Source organism: Platichthys flesus, chromosome 9 (assembly GCF_949316205.1).
Source record: "Platichthys flesus chromosome 9, fPlaFle2.1, whole genome shotgun sequence".
Lineage (NCBI taxonomy): Eukaryota > Metazoa > Chordata > Actinopteri > Pleuronectiformes > Pleuronectidae > Platichthys > Platichthys flesus.
The window spans coordinates 6,822,127-6,849,868 of record NC_084953.1 but is presented as its reverse complement, the minus strand read 5'-3'; the positions used below and the strand labels follow the sequence as shown (position 1 = coordinate 6,849,868).

The 27,742-nt window shown below is 42.6% G+C and overlaps 2 protein-coding genes across 4 annotated transcripts in view; one reads left to right on the top strand and one right to left on the bottom strand.

The window, feature by feature from the left end:
- The window catches only part of fcho1 (FCH and mu domain containing endocytic adaptor 1), a 41,271-nt gene extending 27,080 nt beyond the window's left edge, over nucleotides 1-14,191 (bottom strand). The window contains exons 1-2 of one of the 2 annotated variants that reach the window (XM_062395271.1): nucleotides 14,133-14,191; nucleotides 3,847-3,897 (exon numbers count right to left, since the gene is read on the bottom strand). In XM_062395271.1, coding sequence (XP_062251255.1) covers nucleotides 3,847-3,873 — 27 coding nt within the window. In that variant the 5' untranslated portion in view covers nucleotides 3,874-3,897; nucleotides 14,133-14,191. Of the gene's footprint in view, nucleotides 1-3,846; nucleotides 3,898-13,891; nucleotides 14,089-14,132 lie in introns of those variants that run through there. The other variant, XM_062395270.1, reaches the window with a different exon arrangement.
- A 6,402-nt stretch (nucleotides 14,192-20,593) lies between these two features.
- On the top strand, nucleotides 20,594-27,621 carry prg4b (proteoglycan 4b). Of its 2 annotated transcripts, XM_062395624.1 has the most exons (15): nucleotides 20,594-20,849; nucleotides 20,980-21,058; nucleotides 21,226-21,342; nucleotides 21,563-21,685; nucleotides 22,038-22,118; nucleotides 22,236-22,295; nucleotides 23,146-23,205; nucleotides 23,290-23,514; nucleotides 23,672-24,631; nucleotides 24,783-24,869; nucleotides 24,961-25,097; nucleotides 25,232-25,388; nucleotides 25,505-25,612; nucleotides 25,931-26,059; nucleotides 27,100-27,621. In XM_062395624.1, exons 2-15 carry the CDS (start codon nucleotides 20,992-20,994, stop codon nucleotides 27,204-27,206), a joined length of 2,418 nt encoding a protein of 805 aa, XP_062251608.1. In that variant the 5' UTR covers nucleotides 20,594-20,849; nucleotides 20,980-20,991; the 3' UTR covers nucleotides 27,207-27,621. The 2 variants fall into 2 exon arrangements, with proteins under 2 accessions (XP_062251608.1, XP_062251609.1); XM_062395625.1 differs by lacking the exon at nucleotides 22,038-22,118.
- The last annotated feature ends 121 nt before the right edge of the window (nucleotides 27,622-27,742 follow it).

Below are 27,742 nucleotides of genomic sequence, written 5' to 3'. Positions count from 1 at the left end.
AAAGTGGAAGAATGCAATGAATATAAAAATATAAAAAACCTCTGACTATTTAAATGTTCATTCGGAATTTTTTACTCAGGTGTACATGTTTCTATAGGTGAATGTCTAAATGACATTAAATTTACTCTCTGCCACAGAAACTTTTAATAACTGCATAGGGTCCAGTTCTGTGTGCCACATTCTGTAGCTCCCTCTTTGGAGCAGCTGTAAAACATTCCATGCATCAGACTCCATCCAGCGAGCCCTGCTGACTCACAGAGAGTATTTCTGCTGACCAGGTGGGTTGAGCAGAAGGACCTGTCCCACAGCAGAGAGGCGTCAATAACATCTCGAGCCGACAGCGGTGGCCCGTCATCACTGATGGCTCCAAACTAATTAGTGGACTCGGCTGCTCTTACCAAACTTCCACTCTGCAGGTCTGAGATGCTGCGTGATCCTAAGCTGAAAACTGTGAAGTGCATCCTGAGCTGAGGAGGTGTAATTAAAGTTTATCCCCAAAAAGAACTCTGCCGTAAACTGACTTTATTAACTAATTATGTAGTTTGCGCTGATGAGTGGATCAGTTTTTTTTCCAATAGACAAGATTAGTTCTAGTAATTGTTGTTGTGTTATAATCCCTTTTTGCTCCAATAGAAATAGAGGCTGTTTAGACTAAATGACAAACTGTAATTAAGATGGTTGACGTGTCTTCACTACCCTGAACAAAAGTACAAATTGATCGATGTGAACTTTGACATTTCAGTTATTTCCATGTCCCATCTGCTCACATGGAGGAAGCGGGATTTAAGAACTAAACTGCAGCCAGCCACCAGGGGGCAGTCAAGATAGGCTGATGATGGCTTTTTTTTGGGGGAATCTTTTGGGTCATATCATCCATCTTTATATACAGCACAATCGATTCATGTGTTGTGTTGGGGAAGCTATATATATATCAAGACATTTTAAATAAGAAACAACCTCTAATTGGGTGATCCAGTGATTTAATAATATTCCAAACATCAAGCAAAATCTCTGAGGTTCAAGTGTTTCCCAAAACGCATTGGAACATGAACACAAATAAAGAGACTCTTCTATTGATCTATCTTGGCTCTTAATCTAATCAGAGCAAGAAAAGATCCATGACTGAGAGAATGAAAGCAGTGAAGAGGTTGGAAGTAATGACCGAGGGGAGGAAGACGAGAGAAAAGGACACACGGAAAGGACAAAGAGTTTCACACTGTGTGTTTACTGTTCTTCGCCCCGAGAGAAAACCCCATGACTTAAAGTGACGGGATCATAGCAGCGCCGGCATCCTCTTGAGGCAAAGCAGTCAACAATGGAAAACTACTGGTTTGTTGTTTGTGTGCATTTCCGCAAACACACTCTTTTAACTGCAGGCGGGAAGAGAAGGAGCTGTTTCTAAGAAAAGAAGACACAAAACAGCAACTGTACAGCCCCAAACCAGAACAGCTTGCTGCTCTTTACTGGTCGTCTTTCAAACAGTCCAGTTTAAATCCCCCCTGGATAATGTGCCGGGCTTTTTTGTCCTCTACTCATCACTGCAGAGACTAAACATGGTCTGTTCTGAGAGCAGAGATGGGAATTTTACTGAAGATCCTTCAAAGTGTGTCCTTAATAATGAATACACCCATTTTAATGTAGAGTTAGGTCTCTCACCTAAAACCAGCATGAGGCGGCTGTCTGCAGAGAAAACAGTCCCAGTACAAACCTTATTATTGCAGTTTAAATATGTTCTGGTGTGTTGTCAGTCCTTCTGGGGGAAATAGAAACCAATCCTAACAGAAATAAGTTCTATTCCCACTGAACATGAATTTACCGAGGATGTTCATGATTATAGCTGATGGGACTTCACCCTGTTAACTGTGAGACCAGCTCTTATTTAGTCAATGGGAGAGGACCGTGTGTTTGTGATGACAAGGCCCCCCCCCCCCCCCCCGTGTGTGACGAGCTCCCAAGAGGCTGCTGGATAATGAACTAGAGGGCTGATTTGTATTACACAGCTATTTGTGTCTGACAGCAGGCTGGGTGTGGAGCACTGCTTTATCCACGTAAACACACACATGCAGGCGCACACGTTTCTCTAAATGTTGGTTTGAATCAAAATGAAGCCAAGACATTTAATCTGAAATACAGAGTCTTAGTGCCTGGGTGATTTTTTTGGTGCTTCTTCTAATTGTCTCCCTGCCTGTCGACCATGCTTCTGTGCCCCTAGCTCTAAGACTGCACTGCGACATCCATGGATCATAGATGACTGACTGAAAGACAGAATAAACCACAGACAACCTCTCCTCGTCGTTCAAACCTCATTTCCGTATCTTAACAGCTTGCTTTGGTTCAACTGCTAAAATATTACAGAGGAGGTTTCGTAGTCTGACAGGAGCAGGGGTGTGTGGGGGGGAAGTAGGCCACACCTGAAATAGATGCACCAGGTGTGCAGGGACAGCGTGGAGAGAAGAATGTGAGGATAGAGGAGAAAATGAGGGAGAGAGCAGGCAGAGTCACAGCAGGAGGAAGAGGCTGATGTTTGGGGGGGGAGGGGGGGGTCTCTCCTCCACTTTTCACATTTGTCAAAAGTTGCTAATGAAGTCGTTAATTACTGCCCACATATAGTCAATTAATTTGACATTTCCATAAATCCATGGGATGTTTGTAATAACCAGCTCATATTGGTGAAACAACAATAGAGAGGTGTTGATATAGCTCATTACAGACACGTGAGGCAGTCCAGTTCACCACCTCTGACTGTATAATAAATGAAAGACAGATTTTTATCTGTCTTTCATTTATTATACAGTCAGAGGTGGTGAACTGGACTGCCTCACGTGTCTGTAATGAGCTATAAGAACAATCTTGTACAGAGGAAATCAGAAGTGAACAGGCAGTCATCATTTCATTTCTGTTGACTTATGCTTCTGACTTGTAATGTTTATAAATGATAACCTCAAACGGACAACAGTAGGGATTTGAAACTCATTACTATTGAGTTGTCCATAAGCTTTATAAACAGATTCTTCATTTGAATATGCAGAATCTGCAGGTGAGGGACACGATTTAGGAGCCAGACGCTTTTCGGGTTTTCATTTCTAGTTTGACCAATTACGTTTGAGCAGCTTTGGTTGCCCGCAGGAAAACAGTCCGTGTGGAGAGCTAAAGAAATAAGAGATAAGAGGAAAACCCTGAGACTTTAAACTGAAGGGTAATAAGAAAATAACGAAACTAGTTGAAGTCCTTGTAATTGCTGTAGAAATACAGCAGTTATTTCTGCAAAAGAAGCAGAATAATGTGAATGAGATTTCTTCCCATGAGGCAGAGGGATGAATACAGGATCGATCTCTATTGTTTGCAGGCGAGCGGAGGAGGGAGACAACAACCTCTTCCAGTGAGCACCTGACGAGCAGCAGGGAGCCAGAAGCTCAGCTGTCCACTGAGAATATGAACGAAAAGCCCAGTGACTCAAAGCTGTGAATCAACCATAAAATGAACAATGGTAATTAGTAATATATGGCAGTTAAAGCTTAAGGTGGGATCAATATAACCCATATAGAAAAGTGTTCTCCTGCATTATCTCCATTATTATATTGAGTCATTACCTCCAACAAGGAGGTGAGGTTTTTAATCTTTTCTTTGCAAATGCTTATATCATCTTTCCACAGAGCTAGGTGGTAGGATGGGACATGAGCCAAACAAGGGTCATATCACGAACATATCTGTTAGTGTTTGCAATCTGGTGCGGATCCAAATAAAAATCGATCTAGTGATCGATGGTTTCATAAGGGGTCTGTTGGGCTATGGTGAAGATCTCTACGAGTGCCCTTCTGCTTTTTAAAGTGTTTTCAAGACACTTACCCAGAAGTTGTTCTGAAAGAAGGCCATCTTCACACGGAGATTCACAGCAACCTGTAAAAGAGGAAGAGCTGCATTAGAGAAAGAGCTGACGTTAAGACCTTTTTGTCTTCTCCACTTCACAGCCTCAGAGCTGGTGAGACTGAGGCGGCGGCTGCATTGTGGGCTCGTTGTAACAATCTGTAAAATGTTGTTTCTCTCTGCCCTCTGATAATAAACCGCAGTATTAACGTCTCTGTAAATTGCACTTAAACAAGCTCCCAGACAGCGCTGGCTTTGTAAAAACTCCAGAGACACCTTCAGTGTAGGAGGAGAGAGCCGAGGAGCGCTTAACGGATGACTTCAAAAGGAGGGAAGAGGGGAGGAGGAGTGACAGGAGGGATGGGGAGGGAATACGGGGGAGACGAGATGAATCGATGGCGGCAGCCACCGAGGACGAGATCACAGCTGCTGAAAGTGGCGGATGCGATCCTCGCTGGTTGAGTCACATTCAGTCGGATGCTGCAGTTCACATCTGCGGCTGCTCACAAAAAAAACCCTCCACACATGTTTAATCACTGTCAGTCATCTAATATCAAAAAAGGCAATGCATGGTAAAAAAAGAGGGAGCCTGCAATTAATATTTAAGTAGTGTGATGAGTTGTGTCAGTAACTGGATGGGTCAAATACAATCTAAAAAATATTGTACAGTGAATAGATGAAGCAGGAATAGTTTGACATTATTTCGTGATACGCTCATTAGCTTTCTTTCCAAGAGTTGAATATTGACGGCTCATATTTGCATTGAAGATATTTTTTAACTATTCACCATCGATCACTTAAGCGGCTTTGAGACATGCACTGGGTGGAACGATTCACTAGCAGCCAAAACATGTCTCCACATCTTTTAACCCGGAGTCACGACAGCATTGTTTTTCTGACAAATTTTAATTGGCTGAGGGCAGGAGGGAATTCAATAGTAGCTGCTCAGCACACACCTATGACCCTCTACTCTCTCACACACACACTACAGAAATACAAACTACAGAAAATACAAACTACAGAAACACACACTACAGAAACAAACAAGCGCGCAAAATCATTGGAATTCGGTTGTGTTCTTTTTTTTTTTTTGAGAATCTATAATGTGAGAGTATATCCCCAGGGCTGCTCACACACAGGTTATTATGCTGACTGTGTGTGTGTGTGTGAGAGAGCGTGTGTGAGTGTGTGCTGACAACAGCCCTTTCTCTGTATTGGCACAGAATCGGCTCAGGCTTGGTGACCTGGCATCAGGCAGCAACAATAAACTGCAAGACCTACTTTTCATACCAGTCTACACACACACACACACACACGTACCCATGTGTACGCACACCTCACACCTTGTTAATTAGCTCAGCAGTTGGCCTGGGGGCCCTGCAGAGGGCATTCTGTTTGGCAGAGCTGGAGGGAAATATTATAGAGCAGGACATTAGCGCAGGACGAGCAAAAAAATACAATGCTACCTTTTATTTTACACGAATTGACAGAATGAACATATTATGCGTTAGTTACTGTGGAATATTCAGTCTGACATAAAGCACAAGTCGTCCAGTACATCCAGCACATGTTGTATTTCTCATTCTGGTTCTTTTATGACTTCTCTGTCCACACCTGCAGATTCTGGAGCTCTGCACTTTGTTTGATTGGTTGGTTGGTTCAAACCTGATGCAGCCTAATACAATGCTCCAACTAAAGAACAAGATTTACATAAATAAATAAATGTAAGTTAAATATTAGAATTTAAATTATGTATTCAGTGAAGCCAGCAGCATGGGTGAACCAGGATCCGACTGTACAACCATCACTGCTCAGCAGATCATACGCACCAATTCTAGACTGTACTTTAGACTCAGGTTTCACGATTTAACTGTGTAATATTCATTTCTGCCTATTCAGTTTATAATGTATGTGTATTTAACATACACATACGTATGTATATGTATGTCTGTTCCTGACTGAACTTGTTGCTGCAGGGATTATCTTAACAGTAACAGTACATAATGTATTTTGATACATTTAATTTTTATTAATTTTTTTGTTTATTTCCCATTTCTAAAATTGATACAATATTTTGGGGATAAATATCTGACATTTTTGAAAAAACATGTTCATATTAAAGTTTTCTCATTGTCTGGAAAATGTCTTGAGTTAAGTAGAGGGTCTGAAAGTTGCTTTATAAGTTAAAGTTAGTCTTACTTGAGAGCTAAGCTTTTAAGCTAATGAGTGATATATTACAAGATAAACCATATAAATCATTTTCAATATCTAGTTATACTTTGATAATTATACAAAATCCATAAATACACCAGCTCTACAGAAAATAAAGACTTAAACCAAGCAAACAAAAGTAAACACAGCAAATTAGTGAAGTGACTCCCAAGTAATGCTGAGTGGGCAGATATTTCATGGTAAAATGCGAATGCAGGGGGACAGTGATCCTGACTAAACCATCAGGCTGTCCTCCTGCGACAGCCTGGTTCACCAATTGAAACATCCTGTAGATCTGAGATGATTAACCATTTTGTAATAATCCTCCCGCAGCCTGATCCAGACACACAAAAGACAGGGCGAGCAATGCACCGGGGACCCCATAGGGATACCAGTCACGGTGGGATGTATAGAAGTAGCTGACATCCAGCATTCTCCATCTGGTTCCCACTACATGTTTAGCTGAAATCAGCTCTCAGGCAAACAGAACCCCAGAGAAGAAGTGGGACACGCTGCGACCTTGATTCCGTCCTCGCTCAAGATCATTTTATATTCAGAGATTAAATGCCTGTGCAAAGGCTGCAAGAGTCCCCACGCACAAATGGTTCATATAAGAACAACCAAATGCAGCCACAAACACTTTACAGATACAAGAAATTCATAATTTATAAGTAATTCGGACCACTTGAAGTACTTTTCTTTGGAACAGAGGGTGCTCTTAAAATTTAGAAAATATAAAAGTGACCTGCAGTAATTGAGCGGCAGCTGGTGAAGACTGGCTCCGGGACACAGTCCACAGAACCACTGTTGCTGTTTATTCAAAGCTCAGAGAAGCTCGACTCAGAGCCTTCAAACTACAGGATGAGTGTTTGCAGTTTCCATAAATGTGCTGTTGTCGTGATAGACAGCGACTCTAGCGCTGATGAGTCTCAGCCATCGCTGCTACAGAGCCCTGGTTGCCTGTTAATTCAAAATGTATTAATATTACACCTGATGCATGTGCAATCGGCACCAGATTAGACACAGCACTTCACCGGGCCCTTACCCATACACATGCCAAGTGAGACATACAACCCTAGTCATAATACAAGGGACATAAACAATTTATTTTAAATCTCCTGATCTGAGTTTCAGAAACAGCCATCCTGTGGGCCCTTGTTCCCCACTGAGTACAAGCATGATGTAAAATGTCTACTACCCATGCCTTCTGATCCTGATCACATTCAATTCGATGCTTGATGATAATGTGTGTCCTGTCGAAGAGAGAGAGAGAGAGAGAGAGAGAGAGAGAGAGAGAGAGTGCAGAGGTGGAGCAGCAGCACAAGCAATCGATAGTAGAGCAGAAGAATTCATCCATAAACTGCAGGTTTGAGGGGAGGATCATATCATTGTAAGACAAGCAGGGAGACAAGGCTAGCAGTGTTATTAATGAGCCCACACTAACCTCTTCTCCTGCTCTGACAACACAGATGGCTGCCATGAGAAATTAGGACTTACAAAGGCAGATGGGGCGGAGTGAAAGAAATTCTCATACACAGACAATAAGTCTCCACCACCCATTTCATTCCTGCAGGAAATAAAAGCTGTCTCCTCTCCGCCCGCATTTTCAGCATCTCTGTTTTCATCATTCTTGTGCAAAGAGAGGGGTTTATGAACAGATGTCTCTCTGAAGGAAGGGAGGGAAGGTCAACACAAACCCCCGCCTCCTCACCTCCTCTACCTGCCTCTCTCCCTCCTCTGGGTGGGAAAGGAGATGAGAGAGGGTGGCCAGGCAATACTCGTGTCTCTCTCCTCACAGCGTCTGTGAAAACACCAGAGAGCAGCCGCCTCCTCCGGCTCAAAGACCAAATCAAAATGGAATTGGGTTAAATGTAATGGCACATTCAAGTGTGCTGTAAAGATGCCTCAGTAACCTCCGCACAGGCTCATTTGTCACGAGCTCGGGGAGCCGTGCAGCAGGGAGACAGAATGTGACAAAGAGGAGAAAGAACAGAGAGAGGAGAAAGGAGATGTAGAGGTAGAAAATACAGAGAGAAGAGAGGAGGTGGGTGGATTGTTAAACCCAGGAATTCAAATCGTACAAATAAACAAGCCTCCAAACAGGTGAGACAAAAAAGAGAAGAGAAAAAATTGTTTTCTAAAAGATGTCTTCACTTGTTGTCAAGCCGTCCATCTTCAAAATACAGTCTCTAGTCAATTATCGGTAAAAAATACTTGACACATCATTCAGTAAAGAAATGAATAGCAGAGAGTAGCTTCAAACTCCCAGTGCATTTAGGAGCAGTTAAACACAACAGCAATGCAGTCAGGTTTGTGTTTTGTCAGCACAGGTGGGACACACTGAGAGGTGGGACAACGACAAACAGGCGGAATGTATGCAGCAGCTGCAGCCTTGATGTGAGGTCTACTTCACAGTCGATATTCTGTCCTTCAGCTTTACTTTCAAACCGGATTTGGCGAAGCGTGGAGGAGAGATAATGTCATGTCGGGCCTTATTTCCGCCCCTGACCACCACCGACCACATCCAGCAGCGTGGGATGAGTCATTGCTGTGGCCGGTAATTCTGAGACTTCACCATTGAGGTTTAGCAGTTTGTTTTATTGATATATGAAACCTGTGTGGGTTGATTGATTGGTCAAGCTTCGATATGAGCTCTGATGTCGTTCAATTTAGTTTATTTTTCCCAGTAGTGGCACCACAAGGAGTTTACGTCTGCAGGCAGTCAGTTCTTTAACGTTTCAGCAGCTAGACACTGCATCTGTCTGCACAGTTACTCAAACCAAACATGTAAGTGAAATTCAAACTACCATGACTCATGCTCTATATTGAGTGAATGGTGCTGTCTCAAGACTTATCATATGGCCTAAATGTGAGCTTTTGGTCACATGTTATCAAGTGGTCATACATGGGTAGGAGAGGGCAGGGGGTCATGACCCCTGCATTACAATTAAGCACTGATTTGTATGGCTTCAACTACTGTTTAAATTGATTATCAAATAAATGGCAGATACTTTTACTTTATAGTTGATAAAATGTCATAAAATTGCTAAATAAAGGCTGAATATGTTTTAGATTTTTTGCTTAAAAAAAAGACTGGATTGATCAACAATCATTTAGTCTCAAAAATATTCTGAAAATCGATAATTTCTCAATCAAACACGGTGAGCCTTATGTTGTTTATGTTTTTACGAATGTGAGTTTTACAATGACATTTCATTCACAAAAAAAGATGAATCCATTGGTGCAAATAAAATGACGTCAGTAAACTGTTTTGAAGCTTCAGTATTAAATAAGGATCAGGACGACTGTTCACAACCGAGCCACTGACCTCACACAGTTACAGCATCCTGGAGGTGACTCGTTGTTTGTCCATTATAACAGAGAGATGATTGCTACAATTACCGACGACAGCTTCAGCACTTAAATTGTCAGCTCACCTCTCGGAGCCAAATGAGTCGACAAAAAGCACCGTAAAAAACTACAGCCCACACTTTAACGATGACTCACTGAAACCAACAATCACATCAGCGCCGACTTGATGACAGAATTACAGCCTGCGTTTAATGGCTAAAGCGATCCGGCACAGAGCCGTTCTCTCAGAGCGATAAACAAGCTGCTCGGCGAGTGTGTGGTCGAGGCTTGGGCGACCGAGACAGAGAGAGAAACGGTGAGGCAGCAAACACAATAGACAGGAGGGCTGTGAGGGAGAGAGAAAGCAAGAGTGATACACACAACCCAGGCTGTCAGCTCCCCATTGTCCAGGCCTGAATGTGCTTTTGTCACAGCAGCACACGGCCCTCAGTCCAGCTCAGTCTATGACAACGTGCCAGGCGGGCATCACCCCCCCCCCCCACACCCCCCCAGCCCCAGCCCCTGGCATCAGCAGCTGTGTGAGAGCAGCGAGCGCACGGCGAGACGGCAAACACCCTCACGGTGCATGTCGAGGTCCGTGCACACGCTTGAGAGGAGCATGTGGGTTCAACTCGTTGAATTAAGACAGTGTTGAGGCCGAGGACTCTTTCAAGCTGTTTTAGTGACTCATTAACAACAACAACCCCCCCCCCCCCAGCTAATTAATCTACGTTTTTAAGCAAACATGCCAAATATGAGCCAGTTATACCCTCTCAAATGATCATATTTTATGTTTATTTTCATCATCTTTAGGTTTTGGATTTTGAGTCAAATAAAACAAGATATCTGAAGAGGTCACCTTGACCTTACACATGCTAAATGATTTGCTGAGTATTTCTGTGACTAAATCATCAATTAATCGGTTGATTATTTTCCTATTTACTCATTTGGTCAATAAGATGTCAGGATATTGTTAAAAATAGTACCAGTCACAATTTCATTAAGCTCAAGATAGCATTAACAATTTGCCTGAGAACTGCCTGAGGATGTTCTCAATACTCAATACGCAACAAATCAAGCAAATAAGAAAAGCCGGTAATTTTGTATAACTAATCAATCGGGAAAGTTATGAATTCATCCATAAGCTCTGTATATTGACGATTAATTTGTTTATATAAAAAAGGTGCCACTTACAAAAATCTTTGGGTCACTAACCAACAAATTATGAGACAGGAAGTCGATTTTTCCTCTGTGAATAATGTGACAGTTGTTTTCTTGATGAGTTGATTAATCATTAAATATGAATGGGATGATTGTGATCCCTTTTTAGTTGTAGGTTGCTGGTATTAAGCAAATCCAAAAAATGATCTAAATCAGTCGCCTCTCTTTATCATCACTCGTGCCTCTCGAGTACAGCACAGCATGAAATGAACCAGGAACCCAGAAATAGACCCAGGACAGGAGCCAAGGTGGATGGGTGGATGTGGGTTAGGCCTGCTCCTCCATCCTGCCCCAGGATCTTCCCATCTGCCATTAGGAGACCTTGGCTGGGACATTCACAACCTCAGGCTCGGGTCATGGGTTTATATGACGAGCTATTATAAAGACTTCCCTGCAGAATGTCACCTGTTGTCACCTCTCTGTGTGGAATACATACACCGTTAATTGAGTGAGTCTGAATTAAAAGTACTAAGAATTTGATTTATGGATAATTAAGTAGCACGTTAGCTTCACTGTTTCTTGCCTGAGATGTCCTGCCTCTGGGTCTTGCCCTTCTTGGCAAAAAAAATGAGGGGAGGCCTCGCAGCACTGTAGCCTACATCGGAGAGGCGTCACATGTTTAATTAATATTGTCATGGGCACCACATGATGTGTGGCAGGAGGGCCAACACAGAGAAAGAGGGAGGCCCAATAAAGCAATAAGTAATAGTAAGAAGATCCTTATGTGTCAAAGAGAGAAAGAGGAGTCATCAGGGAGTAAGAGTACAGCTCATTAACTATGCATGGCTTCAAGCGTATGTGCACATTGTGGAGTATTTGAATATTTGAGCCGAGGCGCCGCTCAGCAGGTTGTTGTCAGATTAGGCGTCAGCTCAGCAAAAAACATCTAGTCCATTCAAATCTAAATGCAAAGCAGATAACTCTTCCCCGGCTTCTTTCTTTTGCTTCCTCCTCCGTCACGCGTGTGGAGTCTATCTCTTTTCAGTAGATGGCTGCTGCAAAGGCTTTGAGGAAAGAGGCAGTCATCCATCTGAGGGTGAGACTAGAGGTGTGGGCAATTTCCCCCTGCATGTATTATCCTCTCAGGTGGCCAGCCTCCTCACTTCCTGTGGCTTCATCATGACCTGTTGCATGTCTCATATCTCTGTACACATTCCACTGGGGACGCAAAAAAACAGTTTCCCTCTCGGGTTCGGACAGAAAATTCTTTAACTTCCAACCTGTCCTCACTTATAGAGCTGTGGATGATAAGTATATTGATAATCCATTCATCTGGAATATCTAGGAGTATTTCATCATTTTACTAGAAGGCCCACATCCCTTCACACCTTTAACGATGACTGAAACTGACCCAGGGACGGGTTCAGGAGTGAGGTGACAATTCACTATTTTGATCATTGGACAAATGCACAACTGCACACAACTTGTAGATCTAAAAAGAGAAAGTGAACACTGTTAGTCAAGGCCTGCCAAGCATCAAACACAATCTGCCAAATAAACAGGCGTTCCGACGCTGGTAAATATTTATTTCATCCAGTGATATAGATAGTGAAACCATCCCCCCCCTCCCTTTGCTCAGTGACTTTTATCTCCATCCCACACAACCTGACTGTGTCTCAGCATTCAGCAGGGAGAAGATCTCTCTCCTGTTGAAGTCAAGGCACCAGGGAGCATGTTGTTTACTTCATTTGATATCATAAGACCCGGCAGCAGCCACGACTCAACTCCAGCCATTTGCTTTCTGGGACACAGAGAGAAAAACATTGCCAGCTAACAACTGCAGTGGCTTCATGCTACAGCTGCGAGGAAATGAAGTTGAATGTCACCGAGAAAAATCTATCAGGCAGTTAAAGGGGAACTCCAGTCTGATAGAGCTTCGGTGCAACCTGACACAGTTACCGTCTTAAAAATGATGCAGTGAAGCAAACTGCCACCGAAACTCACCGATAAACATTCATCCTACTTTCACTTTTGAAGCCTTTTAACCCACAGAGTGTTGGTGAAATCAAGCCAAGCAGAATCCCATGTCAGCCGACGAATGAGAGACAATCTGCAGGTTCAAACACGTGTGATAGCAAACAGGAGCGAGCAACAGGAAATGTGCCTTCAAACCAGGGTTGTTGTTGTGAACAGATACACAGGCCACCAGTAAAAAAAAAAATAATGTAAATGCTGGCCACAAAGGTTTGAGGCATATTCACATTCATTCACATTCACAACTGCAGGAGTCTCCAGTCAACCTGAGCTGCTCGTCTTTGGCTTGTGAAGTCATTCCAGACAACCTTGAGAAAAAGCCAGGCAGATACAAGAGCACAGACTGCATCTTTAAAGTTATAGAGAAATAACTGATATAGGAAGATCCTTTCTGTGGTTATAAGAAAGAAACACATGAAGTGTTTTCCATTGAAATAAACACAGAAAAATACTACATTTCAATTCAAGACAGCATTAAACTAAATTGTAAATACAACCATAAAAAGAGCCTGAGTTTAGTAAATAATAATGTATAATGTAAGGTACGTCTTCTCTGCATTGTTTATTCTATGAAATGAAAGTTTTCAAATTGGGAAATATATTGATTTGTCTGTGGAAGGATTACATCTACTAACGATATCAGCCAACCCAAATACCGGCCAGGCAAAATTTTAGGTGAAAATATACAATTTGTCAGATGATCTCGGTCACAACTATTCAAAACTAAGGTAGGGCTAAGGTATCAGCCAAAATGATATCAAGATAAACATTTTCATAAAAATTCAAGTCGTTATTAATAATCCTCACGATAAATGTCACATTATTGTTTCTTTAAAGTGTAAAGACTTGTTTCTGCTCCTCGGTGAAGGTTGTGGTTCAAAACTCGATTTTGTTTTTACAAATCATGGGTATAGATGAATTCTCTCTGACATCTCTTCACTGTGCTTGTTTGATATCTATTGAGCTTTTGTTTTATTGCTATTGATGAAAATTATATTCTGATAAATACAGATATTGCCTGATCAACCTATTTTTTTTAAATCCTAATAAAGAGCCCTGTTAAGAGCTCGATCCCAGGTTCACAGAGTTATATAAACTTAGTACCTCAAACACCTAGACCCCACATGTTAACCTCAGTGATGGGAACTAGTGAGTGACAGATACACACACACCATCACACTCCAGCCCCCAGAAGATGCTACACTACGGACTCGTCCCCAGAAAGAAACTACACTATCTCGGCATGAAGCTATTCAGACACACAACTTACGTTCTATTTAATCACGCTCGGGTTCCTTCTCACACAAGTTTTGTCTGTGTGTGTGTTTCCCTCCGTTCACATGTCAAACACTACGCGTCCAGCCGCCAGTTTCAATCCAACAATGTCACAGCCGCGTCCCGAGCGACTCTCTCCCCCGGGCTCCGGCGCCTCGCAGCTCGGGCGGGTCGGAGCGGACTCACCGGGGGAAGGAGCCGCCGCGGAGGGGGACGTGAAAGAAAGAGGTCGTTACCTGCTCGGACGCTTCTTGAGCATTTTCCGCCCGCAGCCGCTCGCGTGCTCCCGCAGCGGTTTGATCTGAGTAGTAGAAGATCCAGCACCGTCCCCCCCCACCCCACACCCCCGGCCCCGCGCTGATTGGCCGCCTGGGCCCGTCACTCAGGGAGCAACGCTGAGTAGGCATAGCAACCGTAAAAAAAGGAGGGTCTTACGAGTGTATACGCGCAGCCCATTGGCTAGCTGTCTCAGAGGGAACGCCCACAAAGTACAGGCTGCAGAACTTCAATGTAAAAGGATATTGGTGCTGCAAAATTAAAAATAAGGGATAAAATAAGGTTCGGTGGTTTGATAACTCGTTTGATCCGATTAACTGCAGCATTTAAAATAAATATAAATACAAATTTGAAGATTAGGACACTAAGATACTGTAACATGAAAGGGATGGTTCCCCCAAACAATTTTAATTCACCAGTATGCAGTTGGAGGTGGTGGGTGAAGGGTTTGAGTACACAAAACAATTCTGGAGTTTCAGGGGTAAACAGCGTTGCAGCCAAATCCAATTCGTTTGAAGTAACTGGTGAGGTATCTGGTAACTGGTAAACTTGTGCAGTGTGTACATGAGTATGTCTGTAAATATATCTAAAATGCATGAAGACTCCATTTGTTCATAACTTGTTTAATCCGGTTCAAATGATACAGTTGGTTTGTTTTTTGAATAACGCCTACAAGTTTGCCTGATACCTTGTTTAAAGTTCCTTGGATATCTACTGGAATTTTGACATGAAGCTCTTTAGGTAATGAGCCGTCCCCGCAGCAGTTTGGGAGGTTTAAGAGGCTGAGACGACAGTGTCAGAAGAGTCTAAGATAAGGGGAGATGCACGGAAGTAACCAAGCCTCAACTTTGTTCTCCTCAGACTAATATATAATATCGACCTCCAAAAGCCAGTGTGGTCAGGGCCCTTGAGTCATATAGATGCCTGTTATTTATTATCAACACGGAAAGCCGTACACGTAAACTGTCTTTTGCATACAGTCACAACAAGTGTGAGTCAGAGCCAAAACACAAAGTCTTGGTTGGGTTGTTTTGTTTCTTTGGGACGGCCCTCTTTCAGTCAACAAACCAACATAGCTTTGAGGCGTCAAGTGTAAGAAATGTGCCACACGGCCTTACGGAAGTCTACTGCTGCCACTTTGCATCGAAAAGGCAAATATTAAACAGTATCATGTCAAGACATAAAGTGTTGACCTTGATAAATTATTGTGAAATCATAAAACTTGTACTCATGTCGATGAGAAATGTTTAATGTTTAATCATTTTATCAATTCATCTTATCATGAAGTCACACTGGTCCAATTCTCCTTTTCTGGCACGATAGGAATGTATTTTTTCATTCGGACTCTTTAAAGTTTGTAGAATTCAGCTACAGCATCCATTTCTTTTCTAACATCAGTATCAGAGTGAATGATCTACATCCCAGTAAATTATAAGAGCTAAAGAGAAGGAACAGCTTGATTTTTCTTGCCAAGAAATAAGCATTCTCCTGTGCCCAGTTGTTTTATGAGCAGAAATCATATTACTAAATAAATATATTAATGAGGACTGATTTGGTGGAATACAGATCAACTTATCTTGTGATTAGACTTTGACTTGTAATATTAGCACAGGTTTAACCTTCATTACCAAACGTCTGCATGTGACAGCAGTTCAGCATGAAGGGTAACAAGACACCATGTCTATCCTGCTGGTGCAGTATTTTTTTGAGTGACAGGAATATATTTATCTCTATGTCAACCTCCTTATCAAAGTCAGATAACATGGCTGGGCTGGTGACAGTCGTCCTGGGGGAGGTAACGGCTGTAGCTCTGGGGAGATGCTGGTTGTATAAAGCAGAACCGTCCTCAGTCAGACCTGTAACATATAGTGCAGTTTAACCTTGAGTCTGAAATGCAAAGCTCTGCCTGTACTGATTTGGGGTCAGTTAAGGGAAAATAAAAACTGACGCTCTAGTGTCATGACACACATTTTGCTTCAGATCGCTCTGGCAGCAGGAGGGTCTCATCAACCCTGCAGCTGTAGCCTTATTCTAGAATTGCCCACTTCGCCAACATGCTGTTGAATAGAGAATAGTGATGAAAAGTTAAATGACACTTCAGTACGATTGTCATTTGGGGGTTACTGCTGCCGATCTCATATGCTTAGTAACACTGACCAGTGCGACTATATATTTGAAAGAGTTACTAAACAGATTTCAACACAATTAGGTGGAAGGACGGGATATTGATCCTAACAAAATGGATCAGAGATTAATTTTTACCACATTCTCAAACTTTGCAAGATGGGGCATGTTTTGGCCTTTTCTTCAATTCTGAGGGAATAATACAATAATCTTTATAGAAAAATTGAAAGTTATATTGCAGCTTAATGATTTCAAGGGGACTGTTGGGCCTTGGAAGAGGTAGGCTGAGTGCCATTAGTGTTTTTTATCTTTTCAGAATAATACAGATGAGTGAAACTTGGGTTGAAACTTGACAAATTGGGCTGAAAAAACAATTATTTCCATAACTGATTAAGCTGAAGATTGTATTTTATATTCTAAGTTGATACATTTTCTCTATAAAATGTATTTTTGAATCTTGTTTTGTCCGATCAACAGTGCAACAGATATTCAGTTTTGGCATTCAGGCTTATTTGAGCGACTGAGATAATATATATTAGCCTGGATGCCAGACGAACTAAGCCAAGCCCACAACATTTGAGGTCGGGAAGTTGACTAGAATTGTGAGTATGACAACGTCAGGCTAAATATATATATTTATTTTTATAAATAGAAATACTGGAGGAAATTAAACGCACAGCCAGTGTTTTGGTTGACAGTGCGAGTCCTGCCACATGCAACCCTGTGGTGACTAAAGCCCACACGACCTTTCAGGTGCTCTTACACATCAAACACCCGAGCTGTGAGGCTCCTCTGCTGGAGCTGCTGATGCTCCGTGATGTTCAAATCAATACAGGCTGCAGCACAACTTAATGTCAAAGGCAGTGAGGTCCCTCATTACAGGGTTAGAGTCTATTTCCTGTGTAGTGACTGAGATCACTTCCACCTTCAGACTGACACTGAGCTGCAGCCAAGAGGAGAACGTGTTTCCTCAGATATCTTTGACGACATTGCCGTAAAACAAACAAGATTTAGCTCATGTAATGTAGCTTATTCAAATGTTCAGTTCGAAATGGCAGAGAAGTGTGCGACAGAGAAAGGCTGTGGTCACACACAAACCCTGACTCTTCGTAAACACTCTCGTTGGCTGTGTCCCTTCACTCCCATCTGCGCCCACAAATGAAATTGAAGATAATCTTTTCAGCGTTTTAAATCCGCAGTGAAATCTCCCGAAAAAAAATGAAACGAGCTGATGAATTTAATTATGCATCATCAGCCCCTGCCACCTGTTGGTGTTTCTATTCTTACCCAGAGGCGTTGCTTCAGACGCCCCAAGGCTCTCATCTGTCTCCCTCTAAAGGTCCTCTCTGATCGCCATCTCATTCATCACCATATCAATACACTGTAAACAAACACACCCTGACAGGCACTGTCATTATTCCTGCTGGATTTTGCAGGTGCCAGATGAAGAGCTTTCGTCGGGGAGGCCTTTTCACTGATGTCAGGTCTAGATCGTGGATTTCTAGGTACAATTTTGAACCCGACAACTTAGTGTGCTTTTAATCTAAGGATAGATTCTTGAGTTATTGCTTGTTTAGAAGTCAACGTTTATTATATTAATTTTGCACTCAACCAGGGATTTCCTGAGCTTCTATTTATTGGGGTTCTTTCAACAGAGAACTGACGTGTTCACCCTGACGCTCTGCATCTCCTCTCCTGTGTGTCTCCACGTTTCTGCTTCTTTCACATCCACATAACAGACCGGCGGATTAAAGCTGCCGAGACAAAAGATTGCCTCCGCTACTCATGAACACAGGAACCGCTTTGGATCCAGACTTTCCTCTCGGCAGGCTCTCTCTATTCTCAAGAAGGTCCTGTGTTCAACACCAAACTGTGGATTTTCTTTTATGGACAACTTTAGTTTATCACAAGCTGCACAAACCAAGCTAGAGCAGCAGAGGAACCCAACAGCCAGCAGGGGGCAGCCTCAGGACATTGCAGCAGAATGTGATTTCTTGTAAGGCGTCCGAAGACAAGGTTGAAAAAGTACTGGGTTATTCTCTGACAATAGGTTTTTAAAGTATGTTAAATCATCCAGTAGCAAAAATATAAAAAGTAACTTTTAAGTAAGGCTGTCAAATATATGTTGTAAAGTAGAAAATATTTTGTTTTATATAAGTGTTTATCAAAAGCGTGGTGAAATGACCAGGACACACACACACGATAATTTGTCCATGCTCTTAGTGTGCTTAGTTCATCACAGAAACCATCAGGTGGCATGGCCTAGTCGGTAGAGAGTCCGTTCTCAAACAAGAGAGACCTGGGCTCAAATCCCACTCTTTCCAGTATTTGAAATTAACTCTTCAAATTGGCAGGGTTTCTCCTATTGATTGCAAAATATCTTACACTATGTAAATTTAAATTAATATAAATGTAACATCAGGAAAAAACTTTAATTTGAAATAAAAAAAAAAAACTGCGCGCGCAACTCCTGCGCATTGGGCTTCTGCGCAGGATGTGCGCGCGCAGTTTTTTTTTTAAATGTAATTACATTTTTTTATATTTAATTTAATTTAATTTAATTTAATTTAATTTAATTTAATAGTTTTATATTTAATTGTTTTATATTTAATTTTTCATCATCATCATTTCTCCGTGCTGGTTCAGGGGTAAATGATGCTGGTCTTCACAGTACAACAAATACAGTACACTACAAACTTTCCTTAAAGGGGCAGGCCATACCTGCAACACAACAGCTCTCGGTCTCATATACAGATGGCAAGAGAAAGCAGAGGGGGATTTTTACACACTGTCTGATAAAGATTCCGACAGTAAAGGCAAGGGGTAGTGATGGATAAGGTTTTCTTTAACAAGTTAAGTCTTTCATTCTCACTTTCCACCTTAAAACTATGAAATGAACTGAACTATGAACGTGAACTATTCATGATTACTTGTATGAACTGAACTTTGAACTAGGTCATGAGAGGTGTGAACTTGCACAACACTGACAGGAACTCTCACCTCTTGAACCGTGAGCAGAGCAGACAAAATACACACAGACCATCTTGTAGCCACAAGGGGGCGCATTGACTTTACTTTTAAGACTTCAACCCAACCCAGTGCACTTCTCAGTGTGGCAGTATGGTGATGTGTGAAGACGATCATTGATATTCATCTGAATGTGACAGGGGCTCGATACTTCCTCTTTTCACTGGGCTGCAGTGGATGAACTGTGTCTCTCTGTGTTGATGTGAGTGTCCAGGAGGCCGAGTCCCTGTCGTCATTATCTCCTTGACACAAGTGCACTAATGAGGCTTCTCCTCTAATTGGACCATGACATGATTGTAAAATACCACTGATATGGTCCATCAACGCCTCAAGCATAGATAGATGGCATGCCATTTAGGAAATAATTAACTAAACTATATTAAGCTAGACTTAAGTATACTAATACTAATACTAAAGATGAATATGCTATAATATAATATGACAATAATAATGTATACATTATAATATGATAATACTAAACTTTATCTATAGATCAATTTTACAAATCCATATTACAAAGTGTTTTAAAATGGTAAGAAAAATAAAACAGATTACAGATGTTATTTGCTTTGAGCCCTGTAAACCTGACAGGCTCATATATAAGTAATACTGTCACATTTGATTTATCATTTTGAAGTTAAAAGTTAAAACAGTGGAGTTGTGGGTGCGTTCAAGAACAAACTGTCCTTGAACAACTTGTGACTGTGCTGTAAGGTCACTGTGCTGAGGGAACAGTGAGCAGGTTACTTCAGTGCATGTAACCTCACTGACTATATACCACCGTGGAAAATAGTGAGAAACCTCAAATACAGTTAAACCCACATTTATGGCTCGTTACAAACAATGTCCTTCACAGTGATGAAAAAGGCTATTTTTTTTTTTATTTCTACTTCACAACATTTCAGGGACAATAATTTAACTCTCACACATTTATTTCAGTTTATAAGATATCAGGAAATGTTATGACCCAGATAGACAACTCAATGTTGGTAATTTAATTACATTTTGCTTACGCACTCTTAAACAAATAACATTTTGAAGACTAGATTTGATTTTGTAATTGTGGTTATATAGTATGCTATTGCCAATTTTACTCAAAAAAATACTTTTCCCAGCACTGGCTGCTGTCATGTATGACGACGTATCAAATTAAAAATTAACCACTGACTGTAGCTGAGTTGTTTGACATGGTCCTGATTCGTCTATGATGATTTTAATCTGTCTCGTCCACCCACGTGTGACTAACAGGTCGAACACACTTTTGCTTTCGCCCAGACGTGTGTGAGGTCAGCTGTCTGTCTGGCACAGATGTGTGTTGGATGGGCCTCCAGCTGTTTGCGGGGAATCATGATGTCTGGACCTATATGGTCTGGATAGGAGGATCCTCCCTTTCCAGCCTGTGAGCTCACCACAACTTTTAATTAGACCGGATTCGCCAATTAAAGGGCTGTCCAGTCGGCCGGTCTCTCACAGGCTTTTAAAAGCAGCAGGAGTCTGAACGGCAGCAGCAGCAGCAGCAGACAGAGGTAAGATATTTTTCATGTTCTCTCTTAACCTGAAAGTAAAGTTCCACATATGATCACACAGGATTTACATAAATCTGCCACTGACATCAAGATCTGATGCAGTAATTACTTTTTGTGTCTCATTTTACAGATTGAACTGAAGATGTCTTCCACTTTGCTTTGTGCCGGTATTATGTTGGCATGTGCGGTGACACTTAGTGAAGCTCAGAGTGAGTATAGCTTGTGGAATATTGATTTGTGTGTTTGCTGAGCTGTCACTCGTTCATGTTTACCCTGCAAATAATGATAGAGCAGAGGGTCGAGCCGCTCTGGTGGAATAATGGACCGAACATTTAAAAGTGTGGGTGTCGTTTGACCTTCCATGGATTTTCTGCAGCGAGCTGTAAAGGACGATGCGGTGCTGAGTACTACAGGGGTTACATGTGCCAGTGTGATTACACCTGCCTGATTTATGGAGAGTGCTGCGAAGACTATGAATCTCAATGCACCACAAGTGAGTCTTTATTCTCCTGATATTATTCAAACTGTCTTTTTATTGTTTGTGCCAGATTTTACTGATCAGATGTTAAATTGGGAATCTCATGCTTTACTAAGAGAGCAATGTGTCATAATGCTATAACCCTCGAATAACTCATTAAAGTGATGAATGTATTCAGCATTGTGTAGTCTTATTGTACAGTGTGTTGAGCCCGGCTTTTGTTTGTGTGCGACAGAAAACTCCTGTAAGGGTCGATGTGGAGAATCCTTCAACAGAGGCCGGCGGTGCACCTGCGACTCGGACTGCTTCAAGTTCAAGCAGTGTTGTCCAGATTACACGAGCCACTGTGATGCAGAGGGTGAGCCTCGTCCCGCTCGCTCAGCATGACCCTCATCACGTGTCACTTTCTGCATGTTCACATCCACCCAACCCCCACCGCCATTTCATACTCTGTGGTATCACCGTAATATTTTCTGTCATTACTAAGTGGTCATTCATCGTCTGGTCTGGTGTCGTCTGTTGACGTTTGGTGGTTGTTTGATATGTGACCGGCAAATGCAGGGATGCTTGTGTGAAAGCATGGCTGCATGTTAAAATCAGCCCTCACCTCTCTCATCCGCACCATGAGCATGGAGAAGCGTGTGATGACATCTGCACCCGATGCATTGGTTTCCATTTGACTAAATTTTCTGTCTCGGTAATTCCTGCAGAGGAAATCAGTGGAGCAGCCAGTGCAACAGCACCAGTGAAGACTAGTTTATGCGATAGTGTAAACAATAACAAACCCACAGGTATACATCTCTTGGCAACAGGTTTAAATCTTTTTGTACGTTTTCAGTTTTTTAGGATTCAAGAGGAATATTGTCAGAGCTCGCTAATCTTTATTATTTAATGGAAAATTCCCACAGAGCCGCCTCTGCTGGGACCAGAGGAGCAGCCGTCTACGTTCAGTGAGGAAAACAGAGCAGGTGACTATTTGAAATGTACTCAAAGGAAGCTGTGTGTAATTTTATTACCTTATTACCAGTACCTTTTGTATTTCTGTTTGTTTGTAATCTAAATAACACAAAAACTACAGACCTGATTATCGTGAAACTTGGCAGAATGATGCAGTCTGGGTCAAGGAATACAATGTTGGTGTGGATGTGGATCAGGGGACAGATCCAGGACTTTATTTTCCCTTTCTATAACCTTTTTAGATGCATTTCACACAGAACGATTCATAGGTCCTGATTGAAAAAGTCAGGCTAATATATAAGTGTCAGCAATTTGGTGGAGTTGGATTGAGTTTAAGGGGATTATTGGTTAGTATTTGCTCAACTGCCTTTCTCTTTTTTTCCATGTTACATTATCATCATCACTGATTATTATGAGCTGAACCTGATTCATTTAACAGGATTTACGACATTTACCGTCGACCACCGCACCTCTGTCGTTGTGGTTCGTTCCAGGGGCCGAGTCTCCCCAGGACAAGCCAAGAGAACAAGGCGCTCAGGCCAAGAGAAACACAAGGCAGCAGTGTTGTGATGAGTGTGTGGGAGGGTTACCGGCACAGGCTCAGTCCCAAGAGAGGAAAGCACCAAACCAAGCCAAGAAACCCTGACAGAACACTTTCTCCGTAGGTTTAATTTAGGAGCTGGCCTGGGATAGTCGGGAGGGTGGAGTTTCTTTCATCCCCGTCACCTTCTTTCTCAGGAGGAAGACATGTTGTGATGTTTCCATGTGGAGAGCCACAGCCTCAGTGATGTGCAACCAACACATACTGGGCAAATAAAGACAGTGGTGTTGATTTGATTTGATTGATTTGTTTTGTCACAGATGAAGATTCAACTCCTCTGGTTGGTCTCACCTCATATCTACCAGATGACTCCAGTGATGGTGAGCAGTGAGGATAAATGTATGAAAGCTATTTCTCCAGTTGTTTTTATGACTGTGAGTTTACACAGCTTTTCATTTCTCTAGACACAAACAACCAGCTCCCTCCGGACTTGGAATTCACCAACACTGGACAAGAGGAGACCACTCCAGTCCCAGAAGGCACCAGTGGTTTGGGGTCGTCCACAGCTGATCCCCTGGATCACGTCTCCACTGAACCCGACCTGCAGCCGGACATTGAGGAGTTCAGCCCAGAGATGGTCACAGTCATTTCTCAGACAGAAGCGACTCAGACAGACGATGAACCCGAGGGTAGGGAGAGGAAACACATCTCAATGCTCCCTGTCTCTGGAGGATGAACACCACTCCTTCACATGATATTCTCTGATGTGGAGACATAAATCTTGATACAACTGGGTAATTCAAATCTAGTTCAAACCTAACATTTGATAATCATGTTCACCTCCAGATTCCAGTGATCCAGGAACAACCCTCGCTCAGGCCACGACAGAGCAGGTCCTGGACCAGCCGACACCAACCTCAGCAGCCCAGGCAGAGGTTTCTGCCACAGCCAGCAACCCAGAGCCGGAGGGTACCGTCCAACCGGAGGACGACTTTTCTCCTGCAACACAGGCGACAGCTCTGCCGGAAGCCTCCACTGATAATCCAGAGGTCACAACCCTTCCATTCACCACAGCAGCTTCAGCATCTACAGGACTCACACAGGACGACACAGCCGTGGATGCGTCACAGTTCACCACGCTGGAATTGACAACCATCCCTGACGAAACCACTTCCAACCCTGATCCACTAAATACTGAGAGCAACTCAGGGGATTCAACAACGGGGCTTCAAGATCCCTCCACCAGTGTATCCCCAGAGCTCGATGCCCCGACGACTCACGTTCCCTCGTCCACATCGGAAGCACGGGACGAGACCACAGATGAGGTTCCACCACAAGTTGCCACTGCAGATCCAGTGAAAGTCACAGACCTGACCGAGCGACCCCAACCAACCAAACCCATCGAGCAACCACAACCAACCAAACCCACAGAGCCAACACCGTCCAAACCCACCGAGCAAACCAGTCCCTCCAAACCCAGTGAGCAAACCCAACCATCCAAACCCAGCGAGCAACCACAACCATCCACACCCATCGAAGGAACCCAACCATTCAAGCCTACCGAACAAACCAGTCTGTCCAAACCCACCGAGCAAACCAGTCCGTCCAAACCCACCGAGCAAACCCAACCAACCAAACCCACAGAGCAAACCCAACCGTCCAAACCCACCGAGCGACCCCAGAGAAAACCTTTGCCTTTGCCAGTTAAACCAATTCTGGTCAAAGACCCCCCCAAAGGCCCAGAGATTAAACCTGTGGCCGTAGCACAAACTCTGAACATATACAATCCACGAGACTACCAGGCAGGTGAGAATTCATCATCAGACTCCAGTTCCAGTTTCCTGTTTCCATTGTGGAATCTGTTTTATATGAATTTGATAGAAATGCAAAGATGCTCCTGTAACACAACTATTTGCAGTCTTATTACTTGTCAATCCAATCAATCCTTTTTTTCAAGATGACAGCAACGATACGAACCTGTGTAGCGGCCGCCCGGTGGGTGCAGTTACCACCCTGAGGAACGGCACGGTGGTGGTTTTCAGAGGTCAGTGCTGAGGTCCTCACTGATGACCCCTGATCCACACCATATCAAATGATGTGTTCATGTGTTTTATTTATAACATTTGTTTTTACAGGACACTACTTCTGGCTCCTAAACAGACACAGGGAGCCAGGTCCGGCCAGAGGCATCACACAAGTGTGGGGGGTCCCATCCCCCATTGACACTGTGTTCACGCGCTGCAGCTGTCACGGCAAAACATATATGTTTAAGGTCAACTTTTCTTAACGAGGGCTTTTGCTGGATTTGAGGAGTTTATTAGATGTCATAAGTTTATTCTGCTGCTTCAAATTCAAGGTACATCCTCCAGGTCTGACATTATCGTTTGTGTGTTGTGGTGTTTGCAGGGATCTCAGTACTGGAGATTTGACAATGATGCTTTGGACAGTGGTTATCCTAAAGTCATTAATACCGGCTTCGACGGGCTGCGGGGCCACATCACTGCTGCCCTGTCTGTGCCTCAGTACAACAGGAGGAGAGAGTCCGTGTACTTCTTCAAGAGAGGTGTTGACCGTCGCTGTGTTCCATCCTAATTTAACCAAAACACTAGTTTCACTTTGTTAATTGTTTTATTACTTTTTTATTGTATAGATTCTAAGATTATTATTGGTTTCTTTCAGGGGGACAGGTCCAGAAATACTCATACCAGTTTGGCACCAGTCCATCATGTGGCAGGAAAGTCCAGTACCCCGTGCACAATGTCCACCACCGGATTGTTCGACAAGCAGGTATAAAGATTCATGTGTAGAATAGTAACTGTGCTGACTCACTGGGTGTTCTGCTGAGTATTTGAACAGATTTGCTTAAACGCACATCAACATGTTGACCGTGTGGCCGCACGTGCACTTCTCTGAAAGAGTGAGTCATGCGTCTGCAAGGTGAAAAGGGCAGAAAGGTCCATGTTGCAAATAGTGTGGTAAACAACAAACAGCATGTGTAACATTCACAGGGTTAGGATTCTGTCAACGCCAAAACACTGGAGATGAAGAAAACACTGCGACACCCACTGTGGTTTCCTCACCCGCTTTACCCTGATGTGTTTCCAGTGTCTGCTCTAGGCCCAGTCATCAACATCCGGACGTCCTGGACAGGTTTCCCCACCAGCATCACAGCCGCTGTGTCCGTGCCCAGCACCAGGGAACCAGAGGGATACAAATACTACGTCTTCTCCAGATGTAAGACAATACACACAGTCAACACCAAAGGAGCCACTGGGTCTCATCTCAACGGATCTTGTTCTGTAAAATCTTCACAGAAAGAGAAGGCACACAAGGTCCAACAGTCCCCTTGTGAAACCACATTAGAATTCACTGGATATAGATTCTTATTTGGATCTGCATCAAATTACACATAAATATCAGGCTTCTTTTCAGGAAGATCCAATATTTCTCAGAAAATAAACAAATTGTTGCAAAACACCTTCTCTTACAATGTTAAAGTTACTTCAACATTTAATGAGTTCTTATCCTTCCACCCAGTTTCATGCTCAACCAACAAGTGTTTTTTACAGACCAACCAACAGACAGGGGTAAAATAAAATAGAGCCTCGTTGTTGGAGTTAAGGAACGCCTAGTGGAAAATGTTAGTTTAGCTCCGTGTACTTGAGATTAAAACCTCACACCCTTAGTTAAAAAAATACTTTCAATAGAAGCCTCTTAATTTACAGGAATGAAGCAGAAACTGTATTCTTGTTTATAATGCATCCAGAGGACATTATATTTAAATGTGCATCCTTCATGTTTCAGCCTGAAACCCATTTAACTTCATTCCCATCATGTCTGGGACGTTTAACAGAAACCATGTGTGTGTGGGTGTGTGTTAGGGTGGAGTGGAGGATTAGACAGATGGAAAGGTCATTGAGGGAGGTGTCCATTCATCTCAAAGTTTATCACGGAGAAACCACAAGAAAAGGTTCCGTCTCCACGATGTCCCCTATAGTTTAAACAATCCTATAGTTCCATATAAAGATTTAACTGAGTTTAAAGTGTTATATTAGCATTATGTCTGGATTGCTTTACTGTCGAGTGTTTTAAATCACTCCTGACACATCAGACCTGAAGTCAATGTCCCGAAAACGCCATCGCCAGGACCGTTTGATATTCATTTTCACCGAAATTGAAACTGGCACATGTATTTAAAAGAACATCCAAAATGCCCTTCATGAATTTAAAATTCACAATGAACTCATCTAATAACCATTTTGCTTCTTTTGCAGCCAAATCCTACAGCGTGAGGCTGGATGGTGAACGTCCTGTTGTGGCCGCTGCGCCCGCCGGCGTGTCCCCTCAGAGCAGCAACTTCATCAAATGCCCAAGGACATGAAAACCAGAGACTGTTTGTTTTTTCTCACCAACTTTCTTATCGTTTATTACATCCCTATTAAAACCCATCGCATCAGCACGGACTTGTACAAGTACATTAAAAATAAAAGCAGAATATAAAAACAACAGGCTTCAGAACACGAGAACAGATATCAGGACAGAGTCGAGAGCACAGACGTGGGATGTTTCTGGAGGGACTGACGAGTCGTCCAGTCGTGGTCGTCAAGTTTCCAGATGAGTGCTTCATCTGGCGAATCGTCTGCCGTATGATCCCCGAGAAGGAAACGGCTGACCTGTTCACATGAAATATTATTTCAAACAAATCCTGTAACACCTGTGAAGAAAATTATCTGTATTTGTATTGTAATGAACATTCTGTGTTTTTTAAATCTACAATAAAAACTCAATAACTCACACCAACGTGTATTAAAGGCTATGACTGGTAATTAAAATGAAACAGGGTTAGTTTGCACAGTTAGTGATGATGCAAGAAATTAATCTCGTGAACACGTACATGTAAAAAAGCCAAAAACACGT

Excerpts from the sequence above, each read along its gene's own strand:
- prg4b (XM_062395624.1), top strand. The coding sequence starts at position 20,992 with ATGTCTTCCACTTTGCTTTGTGCCGGTATTATGTTGGCATGTGCGGTG. Across the intron at positions 21,343-21,562 it reads TGAATCTCAATGCACCACAA|AAAACTCCTGTAAGGGTCGA; the intron begins GTGAGTCTTTAT and ends TGTGTGCGACAG. Across the intron at positions 24,632-24,782 it reads TCCACGAGACTACCAGGCAG|ATGACAGCAACGATACGAAC; the intron begins GTGAGAATTCAT and ends CTTTTTTTCAAG.